Source organism: Eleginops maclovinus, chromosome 16, assembly GCF_036324505.1.
Source record: "Eleginops maclovinus isolate JMC-PN-2008 ecotype Puerto Natales chromosome 16, JC_Emac_rtc_rv5, whole genome shotgun sequence".
In the NCBI taxonomy this organism is placed as follows: Eukaryota; Metazoa; Chordata; class Actinopteri; order Perciformes; family Eleginopidae; genus Eleginops; species Eleginops maclovinus.
In genome coordinates, this window is record NC_086364.1 from 3,152,428 (window position 1) to 3,165,830 (window position 13,403).

The 13,403-nt window shown below is 41.4% G+C and overlaps 1 protein-coding gene across 2 annotated transcripts; it reads left to right on the top strand.

Moving 5' to 3' along the window:
• The first annotated feature begins 278 nt into the window (after window positions 1-278).
• hoxb8a (homeobox B8a) lies at window positions 279-10,058 on the top strand. 2 transcript variants are annotated; one of them, XM_063902935.1, is made up of 3 exons: window positions 279-382; window positions 2,682-3,207; window positions 8,462-10,058. In XM_063902935.1, exons 2-3 carry the CDS (start codon window positions 2,775-2,777, stop codon window positions 8,854-8,856), a joined length of 828 nt encoding a protein of 275 aa, XP_063759005.1. In that variant the 5' UTR covers window positions 279-382; window positions 2,682-2,774; the 3' UTR covers window positions 8,857-10,058. The 2 variants fall into 2 exon arrangements, with proteins under 2 accessions (XP_063759005.1, XP_063759004.1); XM_063902934.1 differs by lacking the exon at window positions 279-382 and having other exon boundaries at window positions 2,257-3,207.
• The last annotated feature ends 3,345 nt before the right edge of the window (window positions 10,059-13,403 follow it).

Sequence of the window (13,403 nt, forward strand, 5' to 3'; positions counted from 1 at the left end):
ATATTTGAAGCAGATCATTTTCACACGGAATGAAGAGGAAGGGTTGAGGCCTTGGGAAATCACAGGCCTGCAGGATATGCTACCAGGAAATTGTTTTTCCTGGTGCAAAATTAACATCAAGGACACTCACACCTTAGCAATGTTCTCTCTGTGCTTGAGTTCAGGTACAGGGAAGGACTGTGCATGCTTGTGCGTAAACATTTCTCCTCAGGTAACATGTTGAAATGAGCAGAACACACATAAAAAGAGGTTCTTATTCAATGGTGCTGCGGACAAATCCATTCTCTCCGCTGTGCAAATGGTTTAATTAGTGCGTATTTGACGTGACGCATAAAGGCAAGGGGAGAAATCTAGTTTTTGATGGTTTCTTACATCAAATGCGGTGAGTGTGCAATTATTTACGGCTTTGGTGTAAATTTTGGCCGCTTCTTGCTCTTTGTGTATTCAGTCTAGCTTCCAGGCGCGTGAAAATTTGTCTAAAAATGTGACTTTAAAAAAGATTACATATCTCACCATGCAGACAGAAGATCTCATAAGCAAACACCTCATTTTAAATCAGATGCTATTCTTGTCTATAAATTGGAAAAATACTGCAGCAATTACCTCTTGAAAGTCGGGCGTACAATCAGTTGATTTAACACAACATCCTGTAATATAGGCAACATTTGGACCTCTTGTGTTATATGATCTAAATAAGCACAATATTGGCTAATAATTTGGCTGATCTGAGCCTACAAGTCCATGTTGGAAATTAATTGATTTATCCAGAACGGGATTATCAAAAGAGGAAGTCTTATTTAAGTCTTTCCCAGGAACCACCATCACAAATTTCTCAAATTTGGGAACTTTCATGCCTGCTTTGGGCACTATTAAAGACTTTATCCAAGTCAAAAATAACTTGAAATCTATGACATCCTTCTTTTCAAAGCGCCGGTTGTTCGACAGGATACAGTGAATCTTTCGACAAGGTAGAAAAGCATTCTACCTCACCTTACACTCGAACAGGAAGGATCACAGTCATATGGAAAACAAGGCGAAAATTACAATGAAATACCGGGCAGGGATGAGGCGTTTACGGCCTCCGTTCGCGCAAAGGGCGCGTCGTAAAAACCTCCTTTTTGTTTCTCTGCTGCAAGGACGTAAACAAGCAAACACTGGCCGCCCGCTTTATGGAGCTTTATAGTTTGTTAAAGCGTTTACAGCCACTTTCTCCAAGCCTATTACCCTCCCCAGCCCTCCTTACATGTTTATGGAGATCATATTTATAAAAGTATACGATGATCAGAACGCATCCAGGAGCTCGTCTATTTCCAGTATTCGGATTAGAATAAGGGGACAAGAGAAGGCTCTGACAACTAATTTTAAAACCTCAATTACATTTATAGGCTGGTACTTGTTAAAACCAATACCAATTAGGACCCCCCCCCCCCCCCCCACCACCACCACCACCACAACCAACATCTCTATCCTCAGTGTTCACCCCCCTCGCATATACGCTGCCTGACATTTTCGGGCCTCATTCACTTCGCTCTCTCATTTAAAAATTCAGGGAGAGAAATGAGAAGGAACAATTAATGACCCCCCCCCCATGCCCCCCCCCCCACACACACCACCAACAACCACAATCTTAGCCTCAAAGAAAGAAAAAAGCAATCTCTGCTAGTATGTGCTTATGTGTGTGCGTGCACTTGATCAGATGCAAAGCGGCAGAATTCTCATTAACCCACCCCCATCCATACACACACACACACACACACACACACACACACACACACACACACACACACACACACACACACACACACACACACACACACACACACACACACACTCCTCCCTTCTTGTTTTTAACGTTTGCTGCACCCATTCTTTTCACCCCTCTACTTCTTCTTCTTTTATATTATCACAGGCGCACGGAGCTCCTGGACTCCGGGAGAATATCATTTAGTCTTGCAGGCGCAAAAAAAGTGCAATAGACCTTGTGTTTGTGTGCGTGTGCGAGCTCCCGTGCACGTTTATCTGTGTGCTTGGAAAAGCCAATGGGATGAAAAGCTGATAATAGATGCAAATTATCCCTGAAACCGACATACACTCACACACAGGAGGAGATCGAGAGAGAGAGAGAGAGAGAGAGCAAGAGGGAGAGAGAAAGAGAGAGAGAGAGAGAGAGAGAGAGAGAGAGAGAGAGAGAGAGAGAGAGAGGGATGGGGGGAGAGAAATATGAAACAACTCATTTGCAGTGGAGTAAATCACGGAATACCCGTTTGAGAGCGCGACAGGGCTTACAGCGCTAACACCGGAATTGTGATGCGCACGAGCCCCTACTCCTCTACTCCTCTACTTCTCCATCTTCTTCTTCTTCTTCTTCTTCTTCTTGTTCTTCTTCTTTTTGTTCATTTTCTTGTTCTTCTTGTTCTTCTTCTGATCCTTCCTCTTCTTTTTCTTTTTATTCTTTGCTGGAGATTTTATGGAACCGGTGTGATTGTTGTTATTGTTGTCGCGGTGCTTGTGGCTCTCACTGCTCTGGCTGGCTGCCGTTACGCGCACCGCTCGTCTGTTGTGGCTGTGAAGGGAAACACCACAACAACGGTCACCGACACCGGCGGCAGACCTGCCTCACACCCTCTCTCTATCTCTCTTTCCCTCCCCTCCGTGTGTGTCTGTGTGTCGGTGTTTCTCAGGAAAAAAGGAAAAAGCGCTGAAAGCCGCGGCTCTCTTCCTCCAGCCCCACTCTGACTCTGCAGAGCCAAACTGAAAAACAATAAACGCAAAAGATGAGTTCATATTTCGTCAACTCGCTCTTCTCGAAATATAAAAGCGGGGACTCGTTACGTCCGAACTACTACGAGTGCGGTTTCGCGCAGGACCTGGCGGGCAGCCGGCCCACCGTGGTGTACGGCCCGGGCTCCGGCGCCACCTTCCAGCACGCCCCGCAGATCCAGGACTTCTACCACCACAGCGCCTCCACACTACCCAGCAATCCGTACCAGCAGAGCCCCTGCGCGGTCACATGCCACGGAGAGCCGGGCAACTTCTACGGATACGACGCGCTACAGCGGCAGACGCTTTTCGGGGCCCAGGACGCGGATCTGGTTCAGTACAGCGACTGTAAACTGGGTAGTGCACCGGGGCTCGGCGGAGAGGACGCAGAGGGAACCGAGCAGAGTCCGTCCCCGACGCAGCTGTTCCCCTGGATGAGGCCGCAAGGTGAGGACATCCTGACTGGTTCTTTTTTAAACCTTTTCAAAGCATATCGAATCTTCTCCCGCAAAAGTGTCCGTGTGGTAGCTCCAGGAGGGGAGCACGGGAAATGAGACTGAATAGGACCAGTGTAAGAAAGTTGGAAAGTGTTTATAAGCAGCAATTTAAGCAGGCTTTTTTGCGCTTCCTGTGTTCAAAGCGCATTTATGGTTTTATTGGCAGCACCAACATTGTGAATTACTTTAGGGTTTAATTGCCCCGGCCATATACTGGGAGAATGAGCCGGGAGAGAGGCTTGGTGAAAGAGGGAGAGAAAGCGGACACAGGCAGGGGTGGTGGGGAGGGTGGGGGTCTCTCTGTGAGAAAGCCTTGCTCGGAGGGAGAGGACTGGGAGAGTTGTTGGAGGGTTTTCCAGCCAAAAAGACTCATTTTAGACATGCAGTTCTGACCCGGGTTAAACTTTTACTGCCTTTTTTTTTTGCTTTTACGACTTGCCTGTGGTTTCAGGGATTATTTGGCTACACGGTGGCCAGGTCCCCACAGACTGCAGCCGGGCATGAGTGTACGTGGGGAGGATGTGAGGCTCCGCTCGAATGGAAGCCTGTTTCTTCTCTTATCATTTCTTGATTTAACTTTATTTACCAATTATTTTTATTTTTGTCCTTCAAGTGCACTTTCCCTTTGCTGTTGTAAGGCTGTTAATATCCCCGACACTGAGACAAAAATGGACTTCTGCTTTCAGAAGTTAAAAGGAAATTGGAGTGTGTTTTACTCACATTGTTAAGCACCTTAAAACTGTCTGATCCAATTATTCAAATATCAAAATCCACAAGTATTGTCTGTGTGCTTCGAATTAATATCCTGTGTGTGCATGTGTGTGCACACTTACTGGTCTTTGTGTGTTTGTGGCACACACCGCCTGTGTATATGGACCAGGCTCGATTGGATCAGATTATAAATCATGGTGGAATGTCATGTCTCAAACATATTTACATTATAGGGAAGCCGAAGTAATAATTGATGGCTTAAACCAACACCACAATAAGAGTGATTATGCAAGAAGGCATTTTTTTGTGTGTTAGAGAGACATATAGAGAGAAGGGGGGGGGGGGGGGCTGTGAATGGATTGACATGTATAGTAGCCTATTTTGTTTGAGGCCATATTTCTTGTTGTGCCGGTGTGTGTGTGTGTGTGTGTGTGTGTGTGTGTGTGTGTGTGTGTGTGTGTGTGTGTGTGTGTGTGTGTGTGTGTGTGTGTGTGTGTGGGTGTGTGAGAGAGAGAGAGAGTTGATTGCTTATGTTGTCGGTTGTATTTTTTAAAGTGGGGCAGCAGACGGGTTATAGCCTGTACAGGACTGTTGTGGCTTCATGATTATGATCATAACATAGAAAAATAATAAATAAAATAAAACCCAGGTTCGATTTACCTCCTGACCCCCCCTTCCCCTTCTCCATCCTTATAATACTTTCACCTGCTACAGATAGCATTAATAATAACCGCTAATTCACTTTTACGCATGAAGAAATTAACACTTTTGACTATCTAGTGCCTTTCAGCAGTGTGTGTGTGTGTGTGTGTGTGTGTGTGTGTGTGTGTGTGTGTGTGTGTGTGTGTGTGTGTGTGTGTGTGAGCATGTGCATGGGTTTTGCTCCCTTGCATCCTGTAAATTGTCATCATTTACACATTACAACATATTTTACTCCGTCTTTTACTGTCTTTCCACAGTAGCGCAGGGCTAAATGACTTGTTAAGGGCTCTAGCTCTCCTTCTTCTTCTGCTCCGATGACAGTGATGAGTCCAATAATTGATAGTGTTCAAACAGTATATGTTAGTGTATTTAACGGTGTGCTGGCCCGGGTATAGGCAACTCTGAACATCCGGGGGCCAAAAAGTCCAAACAGGATTCTGCGAAAGCTCTGTTCCAGCCCGTGCAATGTTTGATGGGATATTATCGTGGTTCACAGTGGGGATTTATTAGTTATTCTATAGCCTAATAGTAGAAACAAGGCGGATTGGGTTTTGTGGAGAGGATGGAGGCGGTTATCCTCCTCGATTACCTCGGAAATCCCCCTTTAACGAGGGGTTCATTTCATAATATCTCTTATGCGGAAGGATATCGCCTCCTTCACACGTTTTATGATCTCACCCCAACACGGAAGGGGGCTCCTACTCACCGAATACGGTTAAATAGACCTTAGCCCCCGAGCTGGAGCTTTAATATATTTTAGTTTGATTCTAAACACGCCGTTTTACGACTGTGGTTGGAAATCTGGATAAATCATTTTATCTGTGAAAAGGGAAATAAAATGTGATCAGGCCGAGGAGTGCTGTCATGGTTTAAGATCCTTCTCCTCTGTTCTCATCGGCATCTGTTGTCGAGTGGAAACCTCGTTTCTTATTCCTACAAAATGTCAACTGCCACGCATTTGTTTAGGGCTTTGTCTAATTGGCTTTGTATCGGATTCATATATAACAGGTCTTAAAATATTTCACCATCCCAAGGCTTATAACATTTTTCTCAGCCCGTGCAGATCATTTAATCCTTCATATGGTACTCTAAACAGGGAAATAAATTATACTCGTATTAGGATTATTTCTGTGGTATAGTTCTGTGCAGTGACGCAGACAGGGTTTGGGGTTAAATTCCTCATGTGTTGCTCCGGTTAAAGCGCCTCCGGATCAAAGCTTCATGTTGTCATTTCATCCAGGAAAGTGTTTCACATTTCGCTTAATTCATAGCATGCTGACAGAATTGTATGTAGCGCCCACTTCCCTTCAGTCCCTGCAGCGCAAAATCACGGAGCCAGCCCTGTGACAGATAACACAAGACATTTACATCACTTACTAGTCGATGCATTTCCATAAAGACTCCCCTGTCTGTTGGTGTGGCTGTTCGACCGTAAACACCAGCTCTGAGCTCATTGACACTTTGTGGAAGTCCAGTGAGAACATTAGAGGCACAGCATTTTCTCAGAAGTGGAGGGCATCCTGTAGGGTGAACTTCGGGGGAGATATGTAATGGATATTTTATATTTCACACTGTGTACCTGCGGCCTTTACATAATGGGATCAGTGTAGATTATGCGGTTTTATAATAGCAATAAATACTCCCCTGTTCAAGTTCACCCGAAATTCAAGTTGCAATTTATAGATGCAAAAAGTATTTTTAAAGATAACATTTATATAATATATAATACATGTTGATCAATTTTCAGACCTTGGCAGTTATTGATTTTAGTGTACGCAGCTTTTCACATAGCAAACATTATTATATAGTTACAGACACCCTAAGGGTGATCATGAGGCATAGCTCCATTCAATGGTACAATAATCGTATGGTACAAAATAGTACAAATACATATGAACAGCCAAACAAATGTCCCGTTTGTGTCAACTGGAGAGTAATACTTATAAATGCAATCGCCCTCTATGCTTAATTAACTTAAAAGCTAATTGGGAAGGATGAGAAAATTGTTTATATTTTGAACAAAGACACAGGAAGCATAAATATAAAAGGATAATACTTTTCCTATTTTAAGAATGTTTAATATTCATGTAATGATGAGCAAAAAGGAAATACTACAGCAAAAATAATTAGAAAAAAAGGCAATATTTCACAGGTTATTTAACACACTTTTTTTCTCTCTTGAGTTTGAGAGTGCAGAAAACACAGTATCTGACCTCGTGCGTGTATTAAGGAGTTATGGTTTTTCTTTTTTTTTTGTGACGTCTGCGTACCGGTTTCTCTGCCTGCACTACAAAATCGGCACGACGTAAATGATTACCTCTTGGGTTTAAATAATTCCTTTAATTTAACGTTGACTTTGCATAACTTCTTAATAAAAGTCTTTTTTTGTATTGCTTAATTAGTATTTATATCATGACGCACTAGTGCTCGGTAGTTTTGTCTGCGTTATGTAAGAGGTTTCAACTTTTATTGTAATAACTGTTGGTCACTTATGGCTTGCTGTGTAGTTTCTGATAGATTGAGAGTGTGTCCTTAGAATCATGTTTAAAGACTAGTAGCCGGAATAGTGTGTGTGTGTGTGTGTGTGTGTGTGTGTGTGTGTGTGTGTGTGTGTGTGTGTGTGTGTGTGTGTGTGTGTGTGTGTGTGTGAGAGAGAGAAAGTGTGGGAGAGAGAGAGAGCGAGAGAGACAGAGCATGTATAGAACATTAAAGTCACATGAGGATCACATTTTAATACATGTACTTACACTGGGGACTTCTCTTTTAAGTGTGTATTCTAACATTATAGATTACATAACTCAGGATAATATATCTACTACAGCCCAGTGTTCTGTAAATTTATGAGGCAGATGTTGACCACGTGGACTCAATGTGAATATGGATCATAATAAAAGTACTTCCTCCTAACATCAATAAAATAAAAATATTAGATCATTTTAAACCCAATCGTGCATCTACAACCCCACGTTCAGCCAATATTTGTTTTTCTAATGTAAGAATTTGAAAAATGTTGCCATAATTACACCACAGGGCATATACTGCGTTGAAATGATTCGTAAAATATAAAATCTTTCTGGAAATCAAATTCCCATAAAAATTCAGTAATTGTGTATCATTAATTTTTAAATGTTAAGGTTTCCTGGTTTGAATACTTTTTTATACGTTTCTGGGTTTGGACTATTGTTTAAATACATTTTAAAACTTGTTACGTGCAGTTTTTAACATCAATAAACTCTAAGACATTTACATATTGATAAATATAAATATATTTTAGAAGTTATCAAAAGCTAATAGTACTGATATTAATTTTACATGTTTTACCTCAGCATACAAAAAGGCTTCTTGGAAAAAAAGAATTCCAATCAAAAGCCATTACATATGAATAGATTAGATTATATATACTTTATTCATTTAAAATGTGCACATTGTTTTGTTAGAGCAGCTTGTTTATAAGGCATTGCACATATGGGTTACAAATAAAATAAAAAGTATCAAATTATCATTAAAAGTGACATGTATATCTATATAAATTGTGATGATAGGAAGATATAGAGTATCGATATATAACACAACAATAATATACAGAATAAGATAGAATACACAAATAATGGACACATTTACTAACACAACAAAGGACATACATTAAGATGCATTTTTTTCTTTTCTTGTCTTCTTATTTTTGTGTATTAAACAGGTTTGTTTGATTTCATGTCAGTGGACAAATGCGGTGATAAGATGTGTGGTGTAAAATGTTCGCCTCTCATAATGTCCCCCCCACTCTTTCCCAGCAGCAGCGGGCAGGAGGCGGGGCCGGCAGACTTACAGCCGTTACCAGACCCTGGAGCTTGAGAAGGAGTTCCTGTTCAACCCCTACCTGACCCGGAAGCGCCGCATCGAGGTGTCGCATGCGCTTGCCCTGACAGAGCGGCAGGTTAAGATCTGGTTCCAGAACCGGAGGATGAAGTGGAAGAAGGAGAACAACAAAGACAAGTTCCCCAGCAGCAAGAGCGAACAAGAGGCGGTGGAGAGGGAGAGGAGGGAGAAGGAGCTGCGAGACGGAAGCGGAAGTGGAGATGGTGGCGGTGGTGAAGAAGGAGGAGGAGGTCCCGCTGTGGTGGCGGGAACGGTGGGGTCACAGGCTTCTGTGAATGAGGATTGCTGTGAGAAAACACACAAGCAAATGTAGGGAGGAGAGTGTTGGGGGGGGGGTGTACAGGAGGAGGTTTTTAGTCTTAATTGAGGCCATTGGACTGCTCCACTGTCTCCACAATTCAATTGATGGAAAGGAACTTGGGTCTTCAAAATGGCGGCTGATGATGGACAGATGAGGCCAAACGCCTCTGAAAAAAAGAAGCAAGAAAGTGAACTAAAAAATCCAAGAGAGTGGTGCAGGAATGAGCCCTGAATCCTGGAAATGAGTTAGCATTTTAACACTTCCGGTTCCCTCATCTCAAAGTCAATGGATGTTTGAACATGTTTTTGATTAGATGCCTGGAATAAGATCTGTGGTCGTGTAAGAGATATTAACATTTTGTTCTAAAACACAAAATATGTCAGTAAATACTTCACTCATATGTCTGAAATGTTTACATATCCTAAAGAACTGCAGTTGCTAACAAGTGAATAAATGGGACTTCTCAATTATCATCAACATTGGACGCCATGAACCTAATGTTTGATATTTACTTCTGGTTTTTGCATTTACACTTCAAAAATCATAAAAGTGATGTTAATATATAGAGATGATCCCGCTGAACAAATCGTTTAGGGATCATAAACGTGTGTTTGCCACAGATCTTATTTTGTCAATATTGTGAAATCAGTGGAACGTTCCTGTTGATTTTTGTCGAGGGAGCCCTTACGATGCTACTTCCGGGTCGGCTTACAAAAATGTGTAATTGCTGCACCACTCTATTAATGAGGGCGTCAAACAAACATAGTCTACTCTAGTGTTTAAAACAAACAAAAAAATGATAGCTTCCTTTCTTTGTGGAACAATTATCGTGGAAACATTTCTATATTGTTAGAAGTTTATCATTAACAATTTTATCTTTGGCAGCTGTATAGTTTTTAAGTTAAAAAATGATGGTGCACTTTTTACTGTACTTCTTCTCACTTCTATGTTGTTGTTGTTGTTGTTGTTGTTATGGCAATGATTGATTGATGATGATAATGATGATGATGACGTAGCAATTAATGAAATTTCCAACAACATGAAACTGCCTATTTATGCCGTTTTAGTAGGTCTCTTTTTTACACACTCTAATTGTCGTTTTAGTTCGTTTTTGATCGATGGTGTTTGTTTTATGTTGTCTTCTTTTTCTCTTTTGGGTAAAAAGCATGCGCACAGTGCAGAATTAAAAAAAAGAGAACATTCATAAAAATAAAAACAAGGAAAAATCTAATACCATTGTGTTATGCTTAATGTGGTGCAGGGTTCTGTTATGAGTCGAGACCAATTTCACGGTATTATCTCAATTTCTTATAATACAGATGGAGACATCAAGTGGTGTTAGCCAATATCAACTCATAGTCAAAAAGGATTGATTTCCATCTTACTTTAGTTCGCATTTTTCCCCACCTTTTCCATCACCATTCTCCTTTCCTTTCTGTCAGCGCCCAGACTGATAAAACTATTCAGTTCAAGAGGCCAAAGATTTAAGCCTCAACTCGGAAATCTCCTCTTAAAATAACAGATGCCCCCACCCCCCTCCTCCCCCCCACCACACACACATACACATACACACACACACACACACACACACACACACACACACACACACACACACACACACACACACACACACACACACATCCTACATCCTATCCAAACACCACCTTATTTATGGCCCGGTCCTCCACCTCCACTTACATTATTACAGGCCTCTATATTCACTATTACACTGCCTTCTATCATCATCACGATGACGACTTGAGGATTGTTTCCATCTGGAAGGATCAAACACTCTGTGTATTTACCCATGCATATCCATCTTGATGCATTGGACTTTAGTTTGTTTCTCAGACGTTAGGGGAATCCCCAAAGCGCCAAATATTCTGATCAGGTTTCCAGGCATTATTTCGGAAACAGACGTTTTGATTCATGATGTAAAACACTGTGTGTAGTTTGCAAAGGACCAGTCTCTGCCTCTGTGTACATACAATCTTTCTCCACCAAAAACATTAAGATAAGAAAGCATTCTTGTTGTTAACTCTAGTTCTTGTTATTTTGACATTTTAACAGACAGTTAGGAGTGCAACGATGTCATTTCCCCACTTATACACATTCAAGGGATTCACTAGAGATTTAGGAATAATTAAATACACAGTTAAGTCGAAGATTAGAGACATTTGGTCTTCAAGTTCAAAGACACTTGGATTTTGAGCTGCAAAAAACCCTGATGACATCACAGGGTTGTTATAGCCTGCAACAGTTTTCATTGGCTGTGTAGCACGCCTTGTGATGAGTAAACAAGTGCCCCTTTCATTCGTCCAATGGCCAGGTTCAGTATATTGACAGCAATATTTATAAAATGCCACATTACTCATCAACAGAAAAGAAAGAACTCAATATATTTTCATTGCTGTCCAACAAATGTTGTAATGATAGGCATGCCTCAAATGTCTGACAATGAGACTGTGTTACGGAGCCGTAGGCTAAATATGTGAATGCAGGGCATCATTGACCACCATGGGAGCACAATAGTAAATGCTGGCATATTTGCATTAAATCAGATGACGAAAAGTCACATAACAAAAATGAAGCTGGAGGTTTAGCTGAATTCTAATCCACTTACATAGTACGAGAACATATAAGTGAACGCAGAAAAACAAACATCATATCTTTGAATATAGTCCAATGGACTTGTGATTTTACTCACGGAATACTATGTCATTTTTTCCAACACCAGACATGACATATCAAAAAATGATAATTTACTTATGGTACCTTGAGGATTGCAATGTTTTTCATTGAAAAAACATGCATTCTCTTACAATTATTAAATTTCTCCAAATGTTTCCCTGAAAATCGCTGGATTTTTATGCACAAGTAACTTATACAGTCAGCTGATTTTACTGCTGCGTGACGGGGAAATGGCTAAAAGTCATGGGGACATGTATGGATCTTAGGCAAGGAACAGAGCACTTGCACCAGGCGAGTCTCCTCCTGCAAATCATTCTTGAACTCATTGAATGTCCTTCAGAGAGGAGACACAGTTAGTCAAGACAAAATATGTTTCTCCTTGTTGTTCTTTTTTGTAGGAAATCATGCAATGTGTTTCTTCTGTTTCCAACATCATCCCTTTGCTGTTTACAACACTGTTTGGTTTTCTAAGGGAACAGCTTCAGTGCTTCTCAGGTTACACTAGTAAGAAATATTAACCCTGACATGCATTATATTTAGATGATTATTTATATTTAGGTGGAGTGAGGCTTCGTGTAGCAGCAGCAATACTTTATCATGGATGGTTGGACAGAATGGATGGAGAAAGTTTGCCTGATGCCATACAACCCCCCTCTCTGAATGCAGTGAGCAGAGGCGTCACACTGTACAGTGGCAGCACACAACAGAATGTTTTGTTCTGCTGAGAGGGAACCTTTCTTCTTCATGTGTGGTCTGAAAAGTAAAATATCTCCTCTCGAAGTCTCTTCGCATGTGCCTGGAGCCATTCCACTCCAAGTCCAATCAATATCACCTCTAATGGTGTTCACCGAATTTTGCACACGATTTAACCCACTTCTAACCCAGCAGTAACGTTTTCAGTATATGGGCTGGATGTTTGTCAGAATAAAACGTTTTGTTTTCCAGCTCTACATGCGCGCAGTGATTAATAGACACGTTCCAAGCTGCTGCGTATTGATTATTTAATATAGATTGTATGTTGTGTATTTATTCCAATCGGTAAGTGTCTCCCCTGTTATAAGGGGAGACACCCTTGGCCATTGGGCATCTTGACATCACATGGACTCAAGGTCACGTGATCTGCGGGACAGAGGGAGGGGAGGAGAGTGGAGGGGTGGGGTGATTTTTTGTGTAAATCTAGACCGTAATGTCTCGCCGATAATTCACGGTGCCTCGTAAAAGGACGACATAAGCGGCCCTGGGCTACAAATCAAAGGCGCCAAATATGAGTTCGCTGGACCTCGTCAACGCACTGTTTTCCAAATATTCTTATCTTCACAGATTCTACAACTTTCATTCTTTTTTTTACTTCCTCTTCTGCTCCTGCAGCGAGTTCTCCGTGCGCACTCGATGCTAGTGGAAAACTCCATGTCTCCAGAGGCTGCCTTGGCCGGCCTGCAGGAGGCAGAGCAGCAGCATTTTAAAAAGGGGGTGATGCAGATTTACTCCTGGATGATACGCTCAGGTGAGGAGGGGGGGTTGAGTAATGACATGTAAGGAGGTAATTAGCACTGGCGAGTTGGAGAAATAGAAAAGTAAGGGGCACGGGGATTTGTTTGTAACATTGCCTTCAGATATTTCACAATTAACTAAATACGTGCTACAAATGCCCAAAAAACACTTTAAAATATTAACAGAAAAGTAAAAGCATCTAAAGGGTTTGGGCTTTTTATGTGATTTTGTCAGGTATCCATATGAGTCTCACAGTATGGACATGTACATTGTTACAGGAAGGGACAGTACAGATAAAGACTAAATGAGAGAGTATGAAAAGGTAAGCACTAAATAAAATCAAATGTTAATTAAATCAAAATAAAATAAATACACAT